A 26,820-nucleotide genomic window follows, 5' to 3' on the forward strand; every position below is an offset into this window, starting at 1 on the left:
GCATCACTGCTGCCATGTAAAGAGATACTGATGGAGGAGTGGTGGAGGATTTAAGGGGGTTGTGCAGGTTTTCAAGTTATCCTCTCCACACCATAGGGTATAACTATATGAATAGTAGGGTCCGATTCTGCAACCCCCCCCCCCCCACACTGATTCCAGTAACGGGTTCCTGTTCCCCCTTTTTATGGTGTGACAGTCTGCACATATGCCCTGCTGCTCCATTCATTCTCTTTGGAACCACTGGAAATACCCAGTGCTGTACTCCGCCATCTCCGGCGACCCCATAGAGAATGGATGGAGAGGCAGGGTCTATGCTCGACCTGCCACTCAGTCAAGAAACGGGATCAGAGGCGGCTCCAGCGTTCAGACCCCCATGGATCACTTAGTTATCCCCGATCCTGTGGATAGAGGATAACTAGAAAAGTGGACACAGGCCCTGTAACAGGCGAGCATTTCTATTTTAGTTTGACACATATTTTGGGCCAGATTTTTAATTTGTTTTTAATTTTAAAGAAAAATAAAACCTAAAGAAAACCTTTAAGGATAGGGAATGTGAAAAGGTGAAACAGCTATGACACGACAGGTGATAAGTGTCTGATTGGTGGGGGTCTGACTGCTGGGACCCCCATGATCAAGGGAACGTGGTCTTAAAGGGGTTGCCTCAATTCAGTAAGTCAGATTTATCATGTAGAGAAAGTTAATACAAGCCACTTACTAATATACTGTTATTATCCATATTGCTTCCTTTGCTGGCTGGGTTCATTTTTCCATCACATTATACACTGCTCATTTCCATGGTTACTACCACCCTGCAGTCCATCAGTGGTGGTCGTGCTTGCACACTATAGGATAAAGCACTAGCCTATGTGCGCTCCCATGGTCCTGGCCACCAGAGGGGCTGACACTTTTGCCTATAGTGTGCAAGCACGAGCACCACTGATGGATTGCATATATGAACATAGAGAGACCCAGGGAAGAGACCAGGAAGCATCCCAGAGAAGGATTGCAGTTCAGCATCCCTAAGGAGGTTGAGCAGCCATAACAAGAGGGTTGTGCATAGGAATCTGTGAAGGTAACGCACAAGACTATAGACTTCACAGCACTTGCCCAGGTCTCTAAAAGTCATAGGCTCTAGTTATACTGCAGCACGCCAGACCTGCAGGGTATAGCGAAGTGAGATCACGGTTATGGGCAATCGAGGGTTGCTCACTGTATTTGGAGAACCCTGGGCAGGCATGCGGCAGTGAAAGAGAGGTAGACACAGTTCCTCTGGGGCACACTCGGTATGTGGGGACCAGGCCTGATGTTGTGTGAGGTGCCCTGGATGTTACAGGTATTTTAAGTGCCTGGGGGAAGGTCCCTTTTGGATTCGTGACGCCAGTGCCAATTACGGTGGCACACCGATTTATAGGAGGAATAACTGAGTACTCAGTGGATAAACCAAACGTTTCTTTACTTGGTGAACACAGTCCAACTTTGTACATACAGTTACAGTTGATATTGATGATAATGCAGTCCCTTGAACAATACTTCACAAGCAGGTAGACTTTAGATGGTGGCAGGTAGTAATCATGCAAGATACTTGGAGGACACAACGGTTAATGCTTTGCAGTGCAATGCTGCTCTATCCCCTTCAGCTATTCTAGCTGGCTGGATCCCAAGGCCCGGATGCCTAAATGCTGGCTTTAATCCTTGGTATATAAATTCTCTCTCCAGTATTGACCCTTGCTCTTTACTTTATAGATCCTCTGCCCATCAGGTTACTTATCTGACTTGTATTATCCTTGCTTGGTTGGGAAGCTGCAGGTTTCTCCCAGGATGTCCATTCCTACTACTGGGGTAATCTTCTGAGCTAACTGAGGCTCACTTGATCCGCAGGTAGGCTAGGATCCCTCTACTAGCCCCCTGGTAACAACTAGAAGCCTGGGCTGTCTAGCTGCATGTCAGGAGGAGGCCCTCAGCATATCACTGGCTGGTGCCTTCTAACTTGTCTCTGCAGACTCCTGACTCTGAACTCCCTCTCCCTGTCTGGGCCTGGACCTTTATACTAGGGGCTCCCTATCTCCCTCTAGTGTATGGGATGTCTAACTACACCCAACTAGACCTGCTATTGCATCATACAGGGGAACATTGCATATAAAAACACATTAGAAAATACATTGAATGCACACTTAAATATAACATTTCTGTTCCTTGTGAGTAGGAGTAACGCGCACACCAATTGACCCTTGTGTAGTGTCCACCTTTGCCCAGTGGGACACTACATACCACCACGCTATAACGTTGCCCGTCCTCGGCGCAACATGGAGGGGCCCTGCCCAGCTGGATACTGCACCTGAAAAAAGAGAAAATAATGCAAAGCAGGAAAAATACATCTACATTTGCAGAAATACATTATATGTATAAATCAGGCAGTTCCACTGGCTTAGGAACAAGTAATGGTGAAAAGGGGCGTCGTTCTCTTCTCTCAGGATAGTGTGAGGGAACAGGGGCGCTGACCTGGTGCAGCGTAGCATTATTACCAGTATAGTCCATAAGTGCAAAATGTCCTTAATAGAACAGCAGAAAAATTTAAACAATTTAAAAGTTCTTGGAGGCTCAAGGAACAAATATGAGTCCGTACCCAGGTTCCTTTCTTATTTTGAGTGAGTGTCTTTCACCAGCCAGGCAAGGTAGGAAATCACAGAGGCTCGCTTACAGTGGAGTCCATCTCTGGGCACATTTCTTTAAAAGAGCAATATCTCAGAGGCTCAGGTACTTTTGAGTCTATCACTGGGCACGTTTCTTTAGAATTCAGTTGCACAATAAAATGACAGCACATAAAGAATAGCCCACATTATTCCATTGGCACATATATAAAAACAAGTGCTGTAATACCCTTAATCAACCTGAAAAGGGGGTTAAAGGGTTAAAGGTGCAACAAAAATAGGCACAACTTGGTGTGAGATTGTAGAAGCAGGCAGGAGGTCCTGTAAACAAGATGGTTTTGCTGACATTTTTATTTCAGTGGGTGACCACCACCACTGAGCCGTGGGTAACTGGCAACAGTAACAAAGGACCAAAACAAAGGACTCCTGTCCTGGAAGGGTTAAATTTTCAGAAGTAATCCCTTGGCAAAGAAAATAAATCAAGGGCCTAGCAGGCTAATTCACAGGGGCATATCATAATCACCTGGCTCTGCTGGCAAATGAGGCCGGTAATAATCCTCCACAGGCGGATGTACCCACAACACGGTATTAGGGGGCAGCTGCAGCATGAAGGGACCCCTAATAGGTATTGGCCCCATAGGCCTAGGGGTGATGACAGTTGCTGACCGCACCGGTGCAGGGATAACAATCGCAGGTTGTGCTTGCCTAGGTACCGCCGCCGCAAGCGATCCGGTGGGCTCTCTTCTTGCGTAACTCCCGCAACTTCTCCTCCAGACGGACGATCTGGTCGTCGAGGCTCTCGGTCTCAGGATCGCTGTCCTCCGCTGTCGCCGCCGGCACTGGTACAGTAGATGGTGCATCCTGCGCAGCCGCTGCAGGCTCCGGTGCCGCATCAGGTCTCTTACCCTTCCGGATATTTTCCAGGGTAACGCAGAGTCCTTTCAGATTCTCCATTTCTTGGATCGTTTTCTCCCGGCGAGGCAGCTCGGGGGATGGATAGGGACTCACCCATTTCTCCAATACGGTTGGCTGCCAAAATACGTTAGGGCCAATGAAAGAGCCCCGCTCTTGAAATGCGTGATGGGCCGGTTCTGGAGAGCGCGCTGGTTTGCGCTCGCAGCCAGAGTAGTCCTCATCTGCCTCCCAGTCCTCCGATTCTTTCTTGGGACGGGTCACGGCAGTAGCATATGGACCTCGCAGGCCCTCGGCAGGGGTGAATTCCACTTCCTCTCCCTCGCGGAGGTTATGCATATACTCGGAGAGGTAACTCCGCTTGACGGATCTCCGGTTCACGTATAAGTCTCTGCCGGTGGTATAGTCCTGTATGAAACCGTAGCCACGGTTCTTGTCAAAAGCCACAACCAACCCCTTTCTCCTTTCCAGGCGGGGTTGGGTGTCAGTGTGGCGCTCGTGAACGGTCTTTGCCAGTTCCTCGTAGAATATCTTCGTCTTGGTATTTTTCTTTATGGCGGCCTCCCGGATCTCTGCCATCAACGCTGACCACTTGAACGAGGGCTGAAAGAAGTCCCTCCAGGAGCCATAATAGTTCTCCGGTTGCGTCCTCAGTGGCGGGCAGGCGGGCTTCTCCGGTCCCGGAGAGTAGGCCGGTGGAGCGTCCTCTGGCTCTACACCAACATCGTCCATTTTTAACAAATCAGGCGCAGACATCCCAGCAGAGCAGTCTTCACTCTGCAACATGCTCGATCCTTCTCTGGAGAGCGACAGGGTGGCGCCAATAAGTTCAGACAGATCCTCCCATTGCACTGGGAGGCCGCCCCCCAGGTACTCCAGTATGGGGGAGGCGGAGTCCATTTCTGCAGACATGCAAATGTCCAGACAGGGCGGTGGCGCCGACAGATAGCCTTTTCCCGCTCTTTTCAGCAAAAAGGCGTCAACTTTTACCGCCAATTTTAGGATGAAGATGACGCAGCAGTAAATTCAAGCAAGCTCAGCGGCCATCTTTAGCAAAACGCTGTCTATTCACTGACAGCAAGCGGTGGCTTAAACAAGCAGCGCACAGTCCAGAAAACACTATCTTCACACCGCTAATTATGACAGTTCTTTGGCCCAGCAATTTTTAATAAAGTAATAGGGCTTGGTCACTTTAAGGCAATTTTTAGCACACAGTTTTATATCCGCAATGGCGCAGGAATGTCCGTTATCCTGTTCGTGACGCCAATTTATGCAGCACGCCAGACCTGCAGGGTATAGCGAAGTGAGATCACGGTTATGGGCAATCGAGGGTTGCTCACTGTATTTGGAGAACCCTGGGCAGGCATGCGGCAGTGAAAGAGAGGTAGACACAGTTCCTCTGGGGCACACTCGGTATGTGGGGACCAGTGCCCTGGATGTTACAGGTATTTTAAGTGCCTGGGGCAAGGTCCCTTTTGGATTCGTGACGCCAGTGCCAATTACGGTGGCACACCGATTTATAGGAGGAATAACTGAGTACTCAGTGGATAAACCAAACGTTTCTTTACTTGGTGAACACAGTCCAACTTTGTACATACAGTTACAGTTGATAGTGATGATAATGCAGTCCCTTGAACAATACTTCACAAGCAGGTAGACTTTAGATGGTGGCAGGTAGTAATCATGCAAGATACTTGGAGGACACAACGGTTAATGCTTTGCAGTGCAATGCTGCTCTATCCCCTTCAGCTATTCTAGCTGGCTGGATCCCAAGGCCCGGATGCCTAAATGCTGGCTTTAATCCTTGGTATATAAATTCTCTCTCCAGTATTGACCCTTGCTCTTTACTTTATAGATCCTCTGCCCATCAGGTTACTTATCTGACTTGTATTATCCTTGCTTGGTTGGGAAGCTGCAGGTTTCTCCCAGGAGGTCCATTCCTACTACTGGGGTAATCTTCTGAGCTAACTGAGGCTCACTTGATCCGCAGGTAGGCTAGGATCCCTCTACTAGCCCCCTGGTAACAACTAGAAGCCTGGGCTGTCTAGCTGCATGTCACGAGGAGGCCCTCAGCATATCACTGGCTGGTGCCTTCTAACTTGTCTCTGCAGACTCCTGACTCTGAACTCCCTCTCCCTGTCTGGGCCTGGACCTTTATACTAGGGGCTCCCTATCTCCCTCTAGTGTATGGGATGTCTAACTACACCCAACTAGGCCTGCTATTGCATCATACAGGGGAACATTGCATATAAAAACACATTAGAAAATACATTGAATGCACACTTAAATATAACATTTCTGTTCCTTGTGAGTAGGAGTAACGCGCACACCAATTGACCCTTGTGTAGTGTCCACCTTTGCCCAGTGGGACACTACAATACCCAGAATTGCAGCACTCATTCAGGCACGGCATATTGTAAAGGTTTCTAGGCACTGTTCGTATCTTGGCTTCTGTAAGAAATGCAGACGGATAATTGAACTTGTGCTGCACCCCTTGGCTGAATTGGGAAGTATAGAACAGTTTATTTGAAAGTGCATCTCTCAGGGAGCTCCTGGAGTTAACTATTTAATTCAGCCTCAGCCATGTTTGTAACAATGACTGTGCATCTATTTTATGAATCATTAGTAAAGACTGTTTCCTGACTTGCACCTCACTATCAACATCAAGAGCACCGCACATTCCAACAGGCAGCACACCCCAACCACGGTGTGTCCCAAGGAAATATGACCTTCAGGTACACGGCCCAAAAGAGGAGCTGGAGCAGGACAGCCGCCACCATGAGTAATACCACCATCCTCATACTACCACCATTCTCTCTCCCCTCACGCCTCCCACCCGGTCTGATACAAATGCATAGAGTGCAATGAAAACCACATTGTTAGGCCTCTTTCACACTACCGTATGGCTATTTCAGTGTTTTGCGGTTCGTTTTTCACGGATCCGTTGTTCAGATTTTTGGTTTCTGTTGTGTTTCCGTTTCCGTTCCGTTTTTCCGTATGGCATATACAGTATACAGTAATTACATAGAAAAATTGGGCTGGGCATAACATTTTCAATAGATGGTTCCGCAAAAACGGAACGGATACGGAAGAAATACGGATGCATTGCGGGCAATAATAGGACATGTTCTATCTTTCAACGGAACGGAAAAACGGAAATACGGAAACGGAATGCATACGGAGTACATTCAGTTTTTTTTGCGGAACCATTGAAATGAATGGTTCCGTATACGGACCGTATACGGAACGCAAAAAAAACGGCCCGTAAAACAGAAAAAAAATAAACGGTAGTGTGAAAGAGGCCTTAAAGGGAACTTGTCACCGGGATTTTGGGTATAGAGCTGAGGACATGAGTTGCTAGATGGCCGCTACCACATCCGTAATACCCAGTCCCCATAGCTCTGTGTGCTTTATTGTGTAAAAAAAACGATTTTATACATATGCAAATTACCCTGAGATGAGTCCTGTCCCTGAAATGAGTCACGTACAGGGCTCATCTCAGGGTAATTTGCATATGTATCAAATCTTTTTTTTCACACAATAAAAGCACACAGAGCTATGGGGACTGGGTAGGGCGGATGTGATAGCGGCCATCTAGCAACCCATGTCCTCAGCTCTATACACAAAATACCGGTGACAGGTTCCCTTTAAGGCTGGGTTTCATAAAGCTATATGTTGAAAACATCATAATGGTCAGAAAGATAGATTTTCATGTCCTGGAGAATGTTCCAATGTATTGATTAGTTATATAAAATATAATCAATCATATGATGACTAGGTGGAGATATATCTGCCTCTATAAGGCAGATGCAGGAGGGAAAAAGTGCACGTGTTATTGTTCCAATGTATTGCGGCAACAAGCGCTCAAAAAGTAACAGCATCATTTTTTAACATTTCTTTTGTTTCATGATCCATCTAAAGCCAAATCCTTAAAGTCTGAAAGTAAGCTTATAATATGTAAGTTATTAATACATCAAAAGTCTAACCATGGAAAAAACGAAAAATACTAAACTATGCACCAAGAGAAATAGGATTCAAAAAACACTCTGAAGGGGTGCCATGTAATACCTCTTGTAAAGATAGCATAAGCTTCCCCTTCTTTTGAGATTTTGAAAGGGGTTAGTCCTCTATGGACAACTGCTTTACAGTGATGCTCCACTTTGCCACTGAAACCCTGTACAGTATTTTGGAAATGTCATTCTCAGCAGTTCTGTAATATATCTGCATACATTACCTTTACAGGCAAGAGTGGTTTAGGTAGCAAATCAGGGCAGCCATAGGGAAAAAACGGTTGAGGTTAAAGTTTGATAACCAAATCCCTTTAGGTCCCGGTACATAAGGGGGGCCAAAGGCCCTTCTGCCTCATCAAAAGGCACCTGATTTACAAATGGCTAGAAGGTGGCTGTGCAGTGGCCCACAGGGGGAGTGCTGGGAGGAGAATGGGAGTGGTGGTGGTGGTGGTGGAGTAGCAGTGATTCACAGTGTGTGTCCTCACTCTGGTCCTTCTTAAAGGCTGAGCAGCAGTGAATGGAGACTGCACACCCTGAGCCTTTTGTGGACTCTCACCTGGTGGTAGTTGGGGTGCCCTTGAGGGTGTATGGTTGGCAGGGTGCATTTAGGGGGGCGGGTGCAGGGCTGGCAAAAAGATAGAGGGAAAGACCAGGCCCAGTTTAGTGGTAAGAAAGAGCATTCTCTTTACTGAGGATGATGACAGTTGTAGTACAGATAGCAATAGGCATGGTTCAGAGGTATAACAAAAAGCTTACTTTTCCCCCTGGCTGTGTATAGACATTGGAAATGGTGGCAGTAGTAGTCCCTGAGTCTCACTGCAAACACTTTGCAATTTTTCCAAATTAACCACAGGCATGCAAGTCTCTTAAAAATGTAGTAGGCGACGGAAGCTAAACCCGTTCCACATGCAGGAAAGTCAGTGTTATCTTTACTGTCCCTGAATACACACTGGTCCTAAACAGTCTGTAGAAATCTTTCCTGCTTTCTCACAGGGTTAGACTCCTGGCACAGTTGCTTTTTCTCTGGCAGCTTCTATACTCTATATGAATGACGTGTTCCTGGAGAATGGATTCTCTTCCTTCACCCAAGTTTCAGCCAGATACCGAAGCAACAATTGGACTTAAGGACCAGCGCAAGGCCTGGCGCAAGGTCCGCCAGGTGCTGGGAGTGAATCGTGGGGGAATAGGGGCACCATGGCTGCCCTTACCGGCAGGCATCCATGCCGGGTAAGGGCAGCATGATGTATTCCCGCCCCCTGCAGCTCCAAGTGCTACGATTGGCCAGTCAATGAAGACCAGCACATTGCAGCGCTGGAAGCAGAAGGAAGCTGCGGGTCGGGTCAGGGGGGAAGGGGGGGGGGGATGGGGTCATGCGCCTGTCTCCTCTGAGGTCAGGCAGGGGACTGCAGTGTTTGGCGTCCCCTGCCAGCACTGCGATTGGCTGGAACAACTCTCCAGGCAATGGCAGCGCTACAGCGCTATGGTCTGCTCAGTTTACTGTGCAGATTTATTATTTCGTGTAGTTAGTTAGTTAGGCAATGGGGCTTATAAAGAGGCAATCGGGGCTTATAAAGAGGCAATGGGGCTGATAAAGAGGTAATGGGGGCTTATAAAAAGGCAATTGGGGCTGATAAAGAGGCAATGGGGCTGATAAAGAGGCAATGGGGCTGATAAAGAGGCAATGGGGCTGATAAAGAGGCAATGGGGGCTGATAAAGAGGCAATGGGGGCTGATAAACAGGCAATTGGGCTGATAAAGAGGCAATTGGGCTGATAAAGAGGCAATGGGGCTGATAAAGAGGCAACGGGGGCTGATAAAGAGGCAATGGGGGCTGATAAACAGGCAATTGGGCTGATAAAGAGGCAATGGGCAGATAAAGAGGCAATGGGGCTGATAAAGAGGCAATGAGGGCTGATAAAGAGGCAATGGGGGCTGATATGAGACTAGGGCTAGCCAAGAGGCATGGGGGCTAATATGAGACTGGGGCCTGATCAAATGAGGCATGGGGGCTGATTTGAGACTGGGGGTCTGATCTGAGGTCTGAATAGAGTCTTATTTATATTGGGGCTCATAGCTGAGGTCTGATTGGGGGTCATTCACTTTTGGGTGTGAGCTGAGGTCTGATTGTGGGTCTGATCTGAGGTCTTATTGGGGTCTTATTAACATTGGGGATCTGATGGAGCTGTGATCTGAGGTCTGATTAACATTGGGGGTCTGATTGCTGGTATGACCTGAGGTCTAATGAAAAATATTTTTTTCTTATTGTCCTAATCTAAAAACTAGGGGTGTCTTATAGGGCGAAAAATATGGTACATATATATAGAAATCGATTTTAGTTAGGTAGTGTTAGTGAAGATTTTTGCACGCACATAATATTTGTGTGCGTGCGTCCTGCACCTTTTTTTTATTTTTACTTTTTTTTCTCTCCTTTTATCTGTATTTCAAATTTATAACAAGCCCCTTCACGTGTGAAAACACAACATACACACCCCTCACACTAAATAAAGGTTTCCACATGTCACACCCCAATAAAATATACTTGTCCGTCCCGACGAGTATACTCAGCTGAAAAGGCATATGCCATGCTTGCCTCCGATGGGTGAGGGAGAGGAGGATGACACTTGACTATACCCTAATCATCATTATCCGCTGATGAGGGACCCTCTAGAAGGTGCCCCAGAACAAGAGCTGAGACAGGCCCCCAGAGTTAGTATATATGGACCCCACCCCCTGACGATTATCAGCCCCAAATTCCGGATTTTGAGGGCAGTTCCGGAATACAGATAGACTATGCGGGCTTCAATGAACTAGATTTTTTCAAAATCTTCTTCTCTGAAGATTTTGTTAATTTAATGGTGGCCCAAACCAATTTATATGCCCAACAATTCATTGCTCAGAACCCTACATCGGCATACACTAGACCCCTAGGTTGGACCCCAGTAAGTGCAGCAGAGATGATAACGTTTTGGGGACTCGTGCTGCATATGGGCGTTGTAAAAAAAAAAAACGTTAGACAATATTGGAGTTCGGACATTTTCTACCAGCCTCCAATTTACAGTAACACCATGACCCGGAAGTGATTTGAGTCAATTCGGAAATTCCTACACTACAACGTCAATGCACAATGCCCACCTCAAAACGACCCAACATTTGACCGTCTGTTCAAGGTTAGGCCGGTCATTGACCACTTTACCACCAAGTTTGCTGAGGTGTACAGCCCTGATAAAAATGTCTGTGTAGATGAGTCCCTTCTACTTTTCAAAGGGAGGATTAGATTCCGCCAGTACCTGCCTAGCAAACGGGCAAGGTATGGCATTAAGATTTACAAACTTTGTGAGAGTAGCTCCGGGTACACCCACAAGTTCTGCATTTACGAAGGAAAAGATTCCCGGATAGAGCCCCCAGAATGCCCCCCCGTTCTAGGAGTTAGTGGGAAGATAGTGTGGGACTTACTGCACCCACTGCTGGATAAGGGTTACCTCCTCTATGTGGATAACTATTATACCAGCATACCGCTATTCATGTCTATAACTGCCAGAGGTACTATGGCTTGCGGCACAGTGCGCAAAAATCAGAGGGTCCTCCCTAGATCCTTGGAAGGGCAACCACTGAGAATGGGTGAAAGTAGGGCTCTCCTCCATGAGAACATGCTGGTGGTTAAGTACAAGGACAGGAGGGACGTCTTTGTACTGGCCACCATTTACACTAACACCAGCTCCCCTGCTCCTGTATGAGGTACACCTACCACTGTCCCCAAACCAGTTTGTATCCTGGACTACAACAGGCACATGAGAGGGGTGGATCTTTCAGATCAACTTTTGAAGCCCTACACAGAAAAACGAAAGTGTAGTACAAAAAGCTGGCCGTACACATTGTACAGATGGAATGGAAATGTGCAATGCGTACGTGCTATTTCAATCTGCAGGCCACACAGGAACTTTCCTTCAGTTACAAGAGGTCGTTATCAAGGCCCTAATTTTTCAAAGCCAGCCCGGGGAGGGTCCCAGTACTTCAAGGAGTCATGGTGCCCGTTTTGTACCAGGGCAACATTTTACAGGTCAAGTCCCTCAGACAGCAAGGAAGGGAAGGACCCAAAAAAGATGCAGGGTGTGTTCTAGAAGGGAGATAAGGAAAGACACCATTTACCACTGCGAAACCTGCCCTGAAAAACCTGGCCTGTGGCAGGAGTGTTTTAAAATCTACCACTCATCCATGGAGTATTAATTTAATTTCATCCTTGATGTACCCTGTAGTTTTACCACCGTATATCTCTGATTTAGTCCATATAGCTTACAGATCCACTTTTCACCAACCACTACATATTCATTTCTGTGAAACACCTATTAGGTCAAAAGTACCCTTTCCACCACTTAAAATGTTCGTACGGTGGTGCTCTTTCCAAAGTGGGGTCACTTCTTGGGGTTTTTAATTTCTGGGGACCTCAGGAATTTTTTTAATGCGACATGGCACCTAAAATCCATGTCTGCCAATTCAGTCCTGCCAGTAAAATCCATATTTTGCTGTTTCCCTGCTGTACGCCCATACAGCAGACTACAAGCACATATGGGGTGTTTCCTGAATCAGGAAAAAATGGGGAATACATACTGGGGTGCATATTCTCCTTTAACCCCTTGTGAAAGTGAAGAATTGGGGTCTGCTAGTAATTTTTAATTTTCACAGATGTGTGCTTTGAAATCCTTTAACAAGTGTTTCTGTGTTCTGTGAGACACCTGTTTGCTGAAAAGTACCCTTCCCACCACTTAAAATGTTCGTATGGGGTGCACTTTCCAAAATGGGGTCACTTTTTTTTTATTTTTTATTTCTGGGGACCTCAGGAATTTTTTAAGTGCGACATAGCACCTAAAATCAATGTCTGCCAATTCAGGTCAGCAAAATCCATATTTTGCTGTTTGACTCTAGAGCCCTGCCGTGCGCCCATATATCATTTTTTGAGCACATATCGGGTGGTGCCATATTCGGCACGCTTTCTACACATTAATAAAACCTAATAAAGCTGTTACTCTATAATTATTTGTATCTCACTGCAGATCCATAAACTATTGGTGTATAAAACAAATTCACAAAAATCTAGTTAGTATGGCAGTGAGAGAGAAATATTACAATTCAATCTTGAACAAAGACTCAAATTTAAGAACGCCTTAGGATACTTTCCCACTAGCGTTTCTCTTTCATAGGATCATAGGATCTTAATACCAGAGAAAAACGCTTCTTACTGGACAAAACGTAACTGAACAAAATGGAATGCACCAAAAAGCATTCCGTTCTGTTTGGTTACATTCCTATACCAGGGAGCAAACCGTAGCAAGCTTCAGTTTTCTTTCCGTTATGGGATGCAGAGCAAAACGACACTATAGAAAACGGATCCGTCCCCCAATGACTTTCAATGGTGTTCATGATGGATCCATCTTGGCTATGGTAAAGATAATACAACCGGATCCGTTCATAACGGATGCAGATGGTTGCATTATCAGTAACGGAAACGTTTTTGCTGAACACTGCCAGATCCAGCAAAAACGCAAGTGTGAAAGTGGCCTTACTAAGTAGTGGTCAGCCTGGAGCTTTTTCTGCAATATTTTTCTGTTAACAAGCCTGTCTCAAATGACTAAGCTTCATTTAAATATCCACCTTTTAACAATATAGATAGGTAATCAATACCAGATTCTGGCACCTCACCAATTACATGTTTGCAACAGTTGGTGTGCGCCGGAATTAGGCACCAGAACAGCACACCGCCATATACTGTATAGTGGCCGCGCCTGGTTACTGCAGCACCGTTTCCATTCACTCACTTGTTATGTAATAAGCAGACACAACCACTATACATGGTATAAAAACTGCAGTGTTTTGGTGCTGCTTGGTTTTGGCACACAGCAGTTCCTGCAAACTAGGCAGTTAGAATTTTAGAAATAGAAAGAAAATCCAGCTCACCACCACTCACATATATTTAAAATCTTGTGACTGGCCTCCGACTCAGCTATGAAGAAGAACTGGTCCAGCACAAGGGATAAAACTGAGTTCAACTTTTTTGAAGTCCAACAACAATAAAATTACAATCCAGGAGTAAGTTGTAGCAAATCACTGCACACGCTCATGCTCATAGACACATAGCATCTAATGAAAACAAAGATGTAGACGTGTACAAGTCTATCTCGCACAAATTACTGGACCAGTGAATATTCATAACGTCAAAGATTAATGGATTAGTGAATATTTATAAGGCAAGAATCTTATATTCTAACTGAACTGTGAACAAAGTGGACAAAGTTGTTAGTACCCCTACGTTAAAGGGAAAAAAAACACAATGGTCACTGAAATAAAAATGTTCTAAAAATCAGTTAATGAAAATCAGACATTGCTTTTCAATTCTGGTTCAACAGAATAATTTATAAAACAAACCAATTAAACTGGCCTGGATAAAACTGACGGTACCCTTAACTTAATATTTTGTTGCACAACCTTTTGAGGCAATCACCTGTTTTGTGTAACTTTCAGTGAGACTTCTGCCCCTGCCAACAGGTATTCTGGCCTCCACTCTTCATGAGCGTACTGCTCCAGCTGTCTTGGTTTGAAGGGTGCATTCTCCAGACTACATGTTTCAGCTCCTTCAACAGATGTTCAATAGGATTTACATCAGGGCTCATAGAAGGCCACTTCAAAATATTCCAGTGCTTTGCTCTTAACCATTCTTGGATGTTTTTAGCTGTGTGTTTTGGGTCATTATCCTGTTGGAGGACCCATGACCTGCGACTGAGACCAAGCTTTTTGACACTGGGCAGCACATTTCTGTCCAAAGGACATTCTCCCAGAAGCTTTGTGGCTTGTCAATATGCATTTTTGCAAATTCCAATCTCACTTTTTATTATTTGCTTTCAACACTGGTTTTCTTCTCGGTTGTCTTTCTTTAGGTTCACTTAAGGTGCAGAGAGAGACAGATGGTGCAATCTGACACTGATGTACCTTGACCTTGGAGTTCACTTCTAATCTCTTTGGAAGTTGCTCTGGGCTCTTTGGTTACCATTATTATTATCTGTCTCTTCAATTTGTCATCAATTTTCCACTTGCAGCCACATCCAGGGAACTTGTCTATAGTATCATAGACCATAAATGTCTAAATAATATGGGCAACTGTAGTAACTGGAACATCAAGTTATTTTGGGGATGGTTTTATAGCCTTTAACATGTTTGTCTATAATTTTCTTTATAATTTCCTGAGAGAACTCTTTCTTTGGTCCATGTTCAGTGAGGTACACACCATGGCAGCACACAGCACTTGAAAAAGGCAGAATGATTACAAGTCTGAATACACCTGTGATGCTAACATTTCCCTATTGTCAAATTCTTTTCAATCTTTTCTAGAGGTGCCATCATTTTTGTCCAGGCCAGTTTCATTAGTTTATTTTTTTATTTTTTATGATCTTTTTGAGCCACAATTCAAAAACAATGTGTGACTTTTATTAGCTTGTTTTCAGCATTTTTTAAAATCTATTATTACTTTTGTCAGTTTCAAGTTATTTCAGTGATCATTGTGGTTTTTACTTTTTTTAATGGAAGGGTACTAACAATTTTGTCCACTTGTCTACCTCTAAAGATTTTTGAAAAAAAGAAAATCAAGCTCATGGGTAGCACTGTGCTAACATCAAGACCAGGAAAATTAAACCATATCTCGAGCCTGTATAAATACTAACCCAGGCATAATTCACAGGATCCTGCAGGGGTGTATGTGTTTATACAGAGGATGTGGTGGACCATGACCTTGATTTTAGAGTGTCCTGCTGTCAAGCAGTGGTCTTCAATGTGAGAGCTAAACTCTGCCCCACGATGCCAGATGGACATAATGGACATCATGCACTATTGATATCATGCTGTGCCACTTCAGGGCTAAAAGCTGATCAAAGGAGCCTACCTACCAAACAGGCTGACAAGAGGACCTGCAAAGTGAAGGGGGTTGTCCAAATTACGGATAATAAATATCTGACCGCAATGTAATTATAGTGTAATAATTTGCAAAGTAATAAAGGGTTTACACGGGGCAAATGTTGGCTGATTATCAGAAATGAACTTTACTTGTTTGCCATAATAGGCTCATGGAAAGATGTCGCAGATCCTACGATGAAGTACAAAACGCTCATTCATTGGAGGAAATGATCTTTAATGCAGAACATTAACTCACCGTTTCTGGGCAAATGGTAAATAGGCCCTTAAAGACCGTTATATCTGTGCACACGAAAGGTAGGTGACAGCTAATGGGAACATTAGAACCCCCACAAGAGTTGTCACCCAGTTCTTCAAGAGACTTAACAAATTGACAGATATGTGATGAAACAGGAAATATATCATTGTATTGACTGTAAAGTTTTGTCATTCAGGAGCATGGGAAAGCTGAGTGACAGCCATAATAAAACCTTGCAATGGCTGTAATGAGAACAATTGGTTTTGCCATTGTCCTATCCTCCCCACCGGTCTTTTTGTATTGTGCTGCAGCCTGTCTACCCTCGAAACTGCTGCAGACAGTCAGAGGCCTCACTTGTGTACAGTATGAGACCAATGAGGCAAGCAATTGGCTGCAGCGGTCATGTGGGCAGATGGGCACAGCCTCCCTGCAGTACAGTAAAAAAGACCATCAGGGTCAGTAGCGCTGGTGCGACAGGGTTTTTATCAGGTGAGTGAGGGGCCTTTCATGAAATTTTTTCATCTTAGCGAAATCCTTTCTGATTTCGGAAAAACCCTTTAATTTCAACCAGTGTTTTTTTAATAGTTCATAACAATAAGTAATTATATAGCATAAGACTCACAGAGGTCATTGTATTATAGTAATCATCCCCCTAGACATACCATTGTGCATTTGGCCCTTGCGGTATTTTAATGCAGTGGACAGATGTTAAATTGTAGTAAATGGCTTTTTAAACGGTATAACGTGTATGCCATTTTCATCTCAGTTTGTCTCCATGGACCTCAATAGGAATAACACAGCGCAAAAAAATATATATGAAATTAAATCTCCACATGAGCAGATCTAATGATATTTCCTGCCTCTGTTTTTTCTGATGTAGAAGTGGTGTAGTAGCCTGGTGCAGGTAATATCCCCTAATACAAGGCGGTAAATAACCTGATAGAAAAGCGCACACACCGAGTGACAGGTGGACTGATATGGTTTTTTCCTGTCCGAAAAGATCCAGTATTTAACATCTCAGAAAAAAAATTAAATACATCAAACGGTTTCTGAATATCAAGAACATGCACTTCATATGGCTATGTCACAGCAAATATTAAAAAAATCTGTCCATATGTGATCAGTATCCCGTATACACATAGACAAGTCAGCAGCTGAGATTCCAGAAAATAAGTAACACCAGTCATTTCATACATGTATATCTTTGCTTTCTAATATCTGAAAGCAGTTCCTTCAGTCCCAGGGGTTGGGAGCTCCTCAGGACTGCACAGCTTGGCTACAAGGTGCTTCGGGACCTGACACTATGAGAGCCAGTAAAATAACTCACCATTTTGTAGAACTTCATGGACAAGAATCAGGGTAAAAATTGCCCAGAACTTCATTTTCCAAAGTAACCTGGGGTCCCCCAAAGGAGTCTTAACCCCAAGACGGTATGTATAAAGAGCAAAGTCCCAGCTTGCTGTCAGTAAAAGGATGATGTAAAAAAGGCTGCTAGGAATGTGGACTGCTGATTTGTATTTTCCAAAGCATGAAGAGAACCTTCTGAAGGATCAAGTTTCAAGAAATACTGGAAAAAAAAAAAATCAAAACTTTGTAAAACTTGCCTGCTCTCTGCTGGTTACCAGACAGAATGTAGCTAAATGTGCAGAACATACCTTGGCTGAGGAATATGTTTTGTGTGTATTGTATGGTATATTCACTTACAGCATATTTGCATGCCTCCTAAGGGTATTTTCACACTAGCGTTTTTCTTTTCCGGCATAGAGTTCCGTCCTAGGGGCTCAATACCGGAAAAGAACTGATCAGTTTTATCCTAATGCATTCTGAATGGAGAGCAATCCGTTCAGGATGCATCAGGATTAGAGATGAGAAAACTTCTGTTTTAAGTTCGGCGTCTAAAGTTCGGCTACCGGTTAGCGGACGATCCCGATATGGATTCCGAATTCCGTTGTGGTCCGTGGTAGCGGAATCAATAATGGCCATGATTGATTCCGCTACCACGGACCACAACGGAATTCGGAATCCATATCGGGATCCTCCGCTAACCGGAAGCCGAACTTTAGACGCCGAACTTAAAACAGAAGTTCGCTCATCTCTAATCAGGATGTCTTCAGTTCAGTCTTTTTGACTTTTCAGGACCAAATCTCCGGAACTCTTGCCGGAATGCCGGATCCAGCATTTTTTCCCATTGAAATGCATTAATGCCGGATCCGGCCCGAGTTTTCCGGCTAAATTGATCAGTTTTTGCGGTCTGCGCATGCTCAGAACGCAAAAAATGTGAAAAAAATAAATGCCGGATCTGTTTTACCAGATGACACCGGAGGGACGGATCCGGCATTTCAATGCATTTGTCAGACGGATCACAAATCCGTCTGAGAAATGCCATCAGTTTGCGTACGTTTTGACGGATCCGGCAGCCAGTTCCGGCAACGGAACTGCCTGCCGGAATCCTCTGCCGCAAGTGTGAAAGTAGCCTTAGTGTTCCTGTTCTTGACTCAAGTGCTTCTGTTTCTCTTTGCGCCTTAAATGACCCTCTTTTTGATCTTGAAAGTAAATGTCCATTAATACATTTTCTATGTGGGGGGTTGTTGGAGGGGGTATATTAATTAAACATGTTAATATACTGAGGCTTGCTCTACTAAGTGGGCTTCTTATTAAGTGGAGTTAAAAAAAGGGGTTCTAGTGCTGAGTGTGATTTTGTGGGAGTGATTGCAGGTGGCTGAGTGTGGTTTGAAGCAGAGATCCTTGAAAGTTAAGTTTTTGCATTTTAGTACTGCCATTTAAAACCTTTTTTTTTCCTCTGCTGGGTGTTGCCATTTAAACCCATTTTTTTTTCTCTGCTTGATTAAGGGGAGTGGCCTGGGCAACCAGGTGCTATAAATTTTAACCACTAGACTCTCTAGAGCTTTCTCTTCCTGAGGCTTGCTCTACTAAGTGGGCTTATTTACTGTTTTACTTTTTTACTGTTGTAATCCCCATTTAGTATGTGTTGCACAATTGACAACTCAGTCCAGTGCACATCTGGCATGATGTATGCAGTCCTGGAACAGCCGTTCGAGGGTGTATATCTTTGTTCAAGACGTGAGCAAATTACCCGTTTGGAATCGCAAATCGAGTCTCTAAACGGGAAAGTTGCAACACTGAGAGGCATTGACAATTTGCAAAAGAGTTTGCTTCTCACCGAGCAAGCACTCTTTGGGGTAGATGAGGGGGAGGGTGACAGAGGGGAGGCTGAGGAAAGTGAGGTAGCTAGCTGGGTAACAGTTAGAAAGCGGGGTAGAGGGAAGAGTGCCAGGGAGGCTAGCCCTGATCTGAAACACCCCAACATGTTTGCACGTTTGGCAGATGAGGGGGATGTCAGTCCAGGGATGGCACTGCTGCAGCTGGACACTTCCTCTGCCAGTCAGGGGAATGTCAGCTCCAGTAAGCAGGGAACCAGTAGAGCAGGGCAGGCCAGACAGGTGCTGGTAGTGGGAGACTCCATTATTAGGGGAACAGATAGGGAAATCTGTCACAAAGACCGTGATCACCGAACAGTGTGCTGTCTTCCTGGCGCTACAGTTCGACACATCGGGGATCGGGTTGACAGATTACTGGGAGGGGCTGGAGAAGATCCAGCGGTCATGGTCCATATTGGAACCAATGACAAAGTTAGAGGTAGGTGGAGAGTCCTTAAAAATGATTTCAGGGATTTAGGTCAAAAGCTTAGGGCAAGGACCTCAAAGGTAGTATTTTCCGAAATACTGCCTGTACCACGAGCCACACAAGAAAGGCAGTGGGAGATTAGGGAGATTAACAAGTGGCTCAAGAACTAGTGTAGGAAGGAGGGGTTTGGGTTCCTGGAGAACTGGGCCGACTTCTCTATTGGCTACAGGCTCTATCGTAGGGACGGGCTGCACCTCAATGGGGAAGGGGCAGCTGTGTTGGGGAGAAAAATGGCTAGAAGGTTGGAGGAGTGTTTAAACTAGGGACTGGGGAGGGAAATTACATTATAGGAGGGGAAGATAGGGCAGATAGAGACCGGGGGCAAGGTAGTGGGACTGGGGGAGGAATGGAAGGAGGGACTAGAACAGTTCAGAAGGAAAGGTGTAAGGTAAAAAATATACATAAACCTCTCAAATGTATGTATACTAATGCCAGAAGCCTGACTAATAAAACTGGGGAGCTGGAATTAGTGATGTGTGAGGAGGACTATGACATAGTGGGAATAACTGAGACATGGCTGGATGATAGCTATGACTGGGCAGTTAATGTACAAGGCTACAGTCTGTTTAGAAATGATCGCCAAAACCAGAGAGGGGGAGGGGTTTGCCTTTATGTAAAGTCCTGTCTAAAGCCCACACTCCGGGAATATATAAGTGAGGGACATGAACATGTGGAGTCACTGTGGGTAGAGATACATGGAGCTAAAAACAATAATAAATTACTAATAGGAGTTTACTATAAACCACCTAATATACCAGAGTCCACAGAAAATCTACTACTAAACGAGATAGACAAGGCGGCAAATCATAATGAGGTGGTTATTATGGGGGACTTCAACTACCCAGATATAGACTGGGAAACTGAAACTTGCATATCTCATAAGGGAAACAGGTTCTTGGCAATAACCAAAGACAATTACCTCTCCCAACTGGTTCAGGACCCGACTAGAGGGTCGGCCATACTGGACTTAGTATTAACCAATAGGCCTGACAGAACAACAGACGTGCAGGTTGGTGGACACCTGGGAAATAGTGACCATAAGGTAATAACCTTCCAATTATCATTCAAAAGAGTGTTTCTACAGAGAGGAACAAAAATACCAAACTTCAAAAAAAGCTAAATTTAGCCAACTAACAGAGGCCATAGGCCTAACTAACTGGGACAAAGTCCTCAAAAATAAAAATACAGCCACAAAATGGGATATCTTTAAAAACATCCTAAAATCTCATTGTGGGAGGTACATACCGTATGGGAAGAAAAGGTTAAGGAACAAAAAGAAACCAATGTAGATAAATGGAACTGTAAAGAAAACAATAAATGACAAAAAGAAAGCATATAAATCACTAAAACAGGAGGGTAGCACGGAAGCACTGAAAAACTATAAGGAAAAAAATAGAACATGTAAAAAACAAATAAAAGCGGCCAAACTAGAGACCGAGAGATTAATTGCCAAAGAGAGTAAAACTAACCCTAAAATGTTCTTCAATTATATAAATGTTAAAAAGTATAAATCTGAAGGTGTCGGCCCTTTAAAGAGTAATGAGGGGGGAGTCGCAGAGAGCGACGAGGGGAAAGCAAAGCTGTTAAATATTTTTTTCTCCAATGTATTCAATGCAGATGACATGCAGAATGTACAAATAAATTCCCCATTAAAAGTGTCCTGTCTGACCCAGGAAGAAGTACATCAGCAACTTAAAAAGATTAAAATAGACAAATCGCCATGACCGGATGGCATACACCCCCGTATCCTAAGGTAATTAAGTAATGTCATAGCCGGACCCTTATTTCTGATATTTGCAGGCTCTATACTGACAGGGAATGTCCCACAGGATTGGCGCATAGCAAATGTGGTGCCAATATTCAAAAAGGGTCCAAAAACAGACCCTGGAAACTATAGGCCGGTAAGTTTAACATTTGTTGTGGGTAAACTGTTTGAAGGTTTTCTGAGAGATGCTATCTTAGAGCATCTCAATGGAAATAAGCAAATAACGCCATATCAGCATGGCTTCGTGAGGGATCGGTCATGCCAAACTAATTTATTCAGTTTCTATGAGGAGATAAGTTCTAGACTTGACAGCAGCGAATCAATGGATGTCGTATATCTGGACTTCTCCAAAGCATTTGACACTGTACCACATAAAAGGTTAGTATATAAAATGAGAATGCTCGGACTGGGAGAAAACGTCTGTATGTGGGTAAGTAACTGTCTCAATGATAGAAAACAGAGGGTGGTTATTAACGGTACACACTCAGATTGGGTCACTGTCACTAGTGGGGTACCTCAGGGGTCAGTATTGGGCCCTATTCTCTTCAATATATTTATTAATGATCTTGTAGAAGGCTTGCATAGTAAAGTATAAATTTTCGCTGATGACACTAAACTGTGTAAAGTAATTTACACTGAAGAGGACAGTATACTACTACAGAGGGATCTGGATAGATTGCAGGCTTGGGCAGATAAGTGGCAGATGAGGTTTAACACTGACAAATGTAAGGTTATGCACATGGGAAGGAATAATGCAAGTCACCCGTACATACTAAATGATAAAACACTCGGTAACACTGACATAGAAAAGGATCTAGGAATTTTAATAAATAGCAAACTAAGCTGCAAAAAACAGTGTCAGGCAGCTGCTGCCGAGGCCAATAAGATAATAAATTGCATCAGAAGGGGCATAGATGCCCGTGATAAGAACATAGTCCTACCACTTTACAAATCGCTAGTTAGACCACACATGGAGTACTGTGTACAGTTCTGGGCTCCTGTAAACAAGGCAGACATAGCAGAGCTGGAGAAGGTCCAGAGGAGGGCAACTAAAGTAATAACTGGAATTGGGGCAACTACAGTACCCTGAAAGATTATCAAATCTAGGGTTATTCACTTTAGAAAAAAGATGACTGAGAGGAGATCTAATTAATATGTATAAATATATCAGGGGTCAGTACAGAGATCTATCCCATCATCTATTTATCCCCAGGACTGTGACGAGGGGACATCCTCTGCGTCTGGAGGAAAGAAGGTTTGTACACAAACATAGAAAAGGATTCTTTACGGTAAGAGCAGTGAGACTATGGAACTCTTTGCCTGAGGAGGTGGTGATGGTGAGTACAATAAAGGAATTCAAGAGGGGCCTGGATGTATTTCTGGAGCGTAATAATATTACAGGCTATAGCTACTAGAGATGGGTCGTTGATCCAGGGAGTTATTCTGATTGCCTGATTGGAGTCGGGAAGGAATTTTTTATTCCCCTAAAGTGGGGAAAATTGGCTTCTACCTCACAGGTTTTTTTTTTTGCCTTCCTCTGGATCAACTTGCAGGATAACAGGCCGAACTGGAAGGACAAATGTCTTTTTTCGGCCTTATATACTATGCTACTATGTTACTATGTAAATGTATATGACTTGTAGCAGTTTTTTTAACTGATAAAAATAAATAAATAAACTTTTTTAAACTGCTTCAGAAATGGTCTGGTTTCTGCCTGTATATTAAACCTCAAACTTTGGGGCATATTTATTAAGACTGGCGTTTTAGACGCCAGTCTTAATAAAGCCCCATTGCTGGCGGTGGATCGGCGAAGTTCTGAAGAGTCGCCGTGTGTTGCCCGCAGCCGTTTTGCGGGCCCGCATACGTCGGGTCCGCAATACACGGGACACCGTCCATGTGCATTCCTCAAATCCGGAGATGTGGTGCGGAACAGAACGGAACCACAGAACGGAAGCACCACGGAGTGCCTACGTGGGGTTCCGTTCTGTGCTTCCGTTCCACAAAAAGATAGAACTTGTCCTATTTGCAGGACGGACGGATTGCGGACCCCATTAAAGTGAATGGGGTCGCGATCCGCATGCGGCTACTCCACGGTCTGTGCCCGTGCATTGCGGACCGCAATTTGCAGTTCACAGCACAGGCAGCACACGTTCGTGTGAAAGAGGCCTAACTTCGTCAGATCCAGCGCCACTTCTAAATGCAGCGGCTTCCTCTGGAACTGCTTCCTCTGTTAGTCCTGGAGGTCACATGACCAACGGGGGTGTCAGGGGCAGGTGCAGAGCTGCAGGGTCTAAGGAGACCGTGATCAGCTCTGACTGTTTGTAATGCCCCCACTGGGGGCTGTTTTCCCCTGTAGCTGGGGCTCCTGTGGATGCCCCAGTTACAGTGGAAATAGTGGGAAAAAAAGTCAGTGTCCTAAAGAGGTCTTTTAATGACCTCCTGCGGGACATATTATGTGCCAAAAAAATAAAAAAATCTAAGTTAAAAAAAATAAATAAAAAAAAAAATAAAAAAAAATGCAGTCAACAATGGAAACCGTCAGCATAGTTGCCCCGTTCAATCAAACCTATACATGTTATATTTCAAAACGATCATCACAAAATAGGGAACCCATTGCAATAATACATTTTTGTGTCAGTTTTAAGATTTAGGAAATAAAAGGCTAAAATTAAAAATAAAATAAAAAATGTAATAAGATTTAGCAACTTTTTGGGACTACAGGCCCCAAAAATTATTCATTCACCGTACAGAAAAGAACAATTAATAATGTGTCTGGAGGTACATTAGGCGGTCACCATATAACAATTTTACTGTTGGCCAGTAAGATTACAGGCCCCAAAAATTATGCATTGACCATACAGAAAAGATCAAATGATTATGTGGCTGAAGGTATATTAGACGGTCGATGTATATCAATTTTACTGCAGGCCAGTGGACTACAGACCCCAAAAGTTATTCATTCACCGGACAGAAAACATCAAGTGATTATGTGGCTGGAGTTATATTAGACGGTCATTGGATATCAATTTTGATGCAGGCCAGTGGAGTACAGGCCCCAAACATTATGAATTCACCGTACAGAAAAGATCAAGTGATTATGTGGCTGGAGCTATATTAGACGGTCAATGGATATCAATTTTACTGCAGGCCAGTGGACTACAGGCCCCCCAAAAAATTCATTCACCGTACAGAAAAGAGCAATTGATAATGTAGCTGGAGGTACATTAGGCAGTCACCGTATAACAATTTTACTGTTGGCCAGTTAGATTACAGGCCCCAAAAATTATGCATTCACTATACAGAAAAGATCAAGTGATTATGTGGCTGGAGGTATATTAGACGGTCGAAGGATATCAATTTTAATGCAGGCCAGTGGAGTATAGGCCCCAAAGATTATGCATTCACCGTACAGAAAAGATCAAGTGATTATGTGGCTGGAGCTATGTTAGACTGTCAATGGATATCAATTTTACTGCAGGCCAGTGAACTACAGGCCCCCAAAAATTATTCATTCACAGTACAGAAAAAAACAATTGATAATGTGGCTGGAGGTACATTAGGGGTCACCGTATAACAATTTTACTGTTGGCCAGTTAGATTACAGACCCCAAAAATTATTCATTCACTGGACAGAAAACCTCAAGTGATATGTGGCTGGAGGTATATAAGGCGGTCAATGGATATCAATTTTACTGCAGGCCACTGCACACTCAGTAGTCAAGGGGTTCCTCGCTTCTCAGAGCATCCACATCGGCTGTTAACCCGATGTAGTCGGATACCTGTCGGTCTAGGCATTCCCTGAGGATGGATCCGGAGGGTGGCTGTCAATGGGTTGGTTGTAAGAATTATCTCATATCCGAAGTGACCAACACATCTTCAAACCGCCTTCTTTTTGCATGCGCTGTAGGATTCGTACCCGCAACTGTTTCCCTGTGGGATCTGCGACAGCAGAATGCAGCATCTCTAGAAGCAAGGCCTGGAAATGCTGCATTCTGACAGCCCTCTGTAATGCTGGCAACATGTCCGCCATTTTGTGTTTGTACCGGGGGTCTAAGTATGTTGCCACGCAGTACTGGTCCTTGCCCTTTATGCTTTTTATACTGGGGTCCCTCTTCAAACATTGGAGAATGAAGGCCCCCATTTGCACTAAATTGGAAGCGGCGGAGCGCCCTGGCTCCTGCTCATCGCCCAGGAGAATGTTGTCCTTGGTCTCCTCCCCCCATCCACGGACAACACCAGGGATCCCAGAAAAGTTTAAAGCCTGCTCTTCTTGCTCCTCCTCATCCCCCCAGGCACCATCTTCCTCTGACTCGTCTTCAGACTCCTGCTGACTTGTCTCAGATGGAGTAGCCCCCCTGGGAATTCATTCAGCATTGCGACTTCCTCATCTTCCTGCTCCTGCTCCTCAACGGCTTGATCAATGACATGACGCAATGCACGATCCAGAAAGAAGGTGTCACTGATGGCGCCTGGGCTGCGACTGACCAGTTTGGTGATCTCATCAAATGGCCGCAGAAGTCTGCATGCGTCGCGCATGAGCAGACACTGGCGCTGGGGGAAAAAAACAAGCTCCCCAGAACCTGTCCTGCCGCAGAGTTCGTACAGGTAGTCGTTAACGGCACATTTCTGCTGGAGCAGCCTATCAAGCATATACAAGGTGGAGTTCCAGTGCGTCGGGCAGTCATAAATCAGATGTCTGACGGGCAGGTGGTGTCGCCGCTGAACGTCAGCAAGTCGAGCCATGGCCGTGTAAGATCTTCTAAAATGGCCAGAGATTTTCCTGGCCTGCCGCAAGATGTCCTGGACCCTGTATTATTTGGCAACAAGTCGCTGCACGACTAAGTTCAGGACGTGTGCTATGCACAACACGTGTGTCATTTTGCCCTGTTTCAGCGCGCTCAGCAGATTGGCACCGTTGTTGCACACCACTTTGCCAACTGTCAAATTGAGCAGGGTTAGCCACTGATCGGCCTGTGAGCACAGAGCTGAAAGGAGTGCAGGACCGGTGTGGCTCTTGGCTTCCAGGCACAACAGCATGGCAACGTCTCACCTGGCATGTTGAATAGGTTCTGGGGAGCTGGGGGGGTGCAGTGAAAGAGGTGCTAGCAGTGGAAAAGGAAGAGTCAGCCGAGGAGGAGACGGAGGATGGAGTAGGAGGAGGCGAAGAAGAGGCAGGCCTGCATGCAATCCGTGGCGGTAACACCAAATCCACACGGGTGCCATGGGTTGCATGCTTGACAGCCGTCAGTAGGTTCACCCAGTGGGCAGTAAAAGTTATGTACCTTCCCTGCCCGTGTTTGCTAGACCACGTGTCTGTGGTCAGATGTATCTTGGCACCAACACTGTGTGCCAGAGATACATTCACTTGCCATATAGCTCTGGGATGCCCTTCTGGGAGAAATATTTCCTTGCGGTGTGCCAATGGGCACAAATTTTCTAAAGGCCTCCGATTCCACCAAATTATATGGCAGTATTGGCAGGCTAGCAGTTCCGACAAGCTGGCGGTCAGCCGTTTGGCAAGAGGGTTATCTGGCATCATCAACTTTTTTACGTTAGAATATTTGGGCCACGGAAGCCTGCCTTTTGCCA

At 44.8% G+C, this 26,820-nt stretch overlaps 1 protein-coding gene across 1 annotated transcript in view; it reads right to left on the reverse strand.

Annotated features, from left to right (window-relative positions):
• Positions 1-17,280, reverse strand: part of PDGFRL (platelet derived growth factor receptor like) — a 195,707-nt gene extending 178,427 nt beyond the window's left edge. Inside the window, exon 1 of the mRNA XM_040418784.1 lies at positions 17,089-17,280. Within this exon, the coding sequence (XP_040274718.1) occupies positions 17,089-17,143 (55 nt within the window). The 5' untranslated portion in view covers positions 17,144-17,280. The remainder of the gene's footprint in view (positions 1-17,088) is intronic.
• Positions 17,281-26,820: the final 9,540 nt, after the last annotated feature.

This window comes from Bufo bufo, chromosome 2, assembly GCF_905171765.1.
Source record: "Bufo bufo chromosome 2, aBufBuf1.1, whole genome shotgun sequence".
NCBI lineage: Eukaryota > Metazoa > Chordata > Amphibia > Anura > Bufonidae > Bufo > Bufo bufo.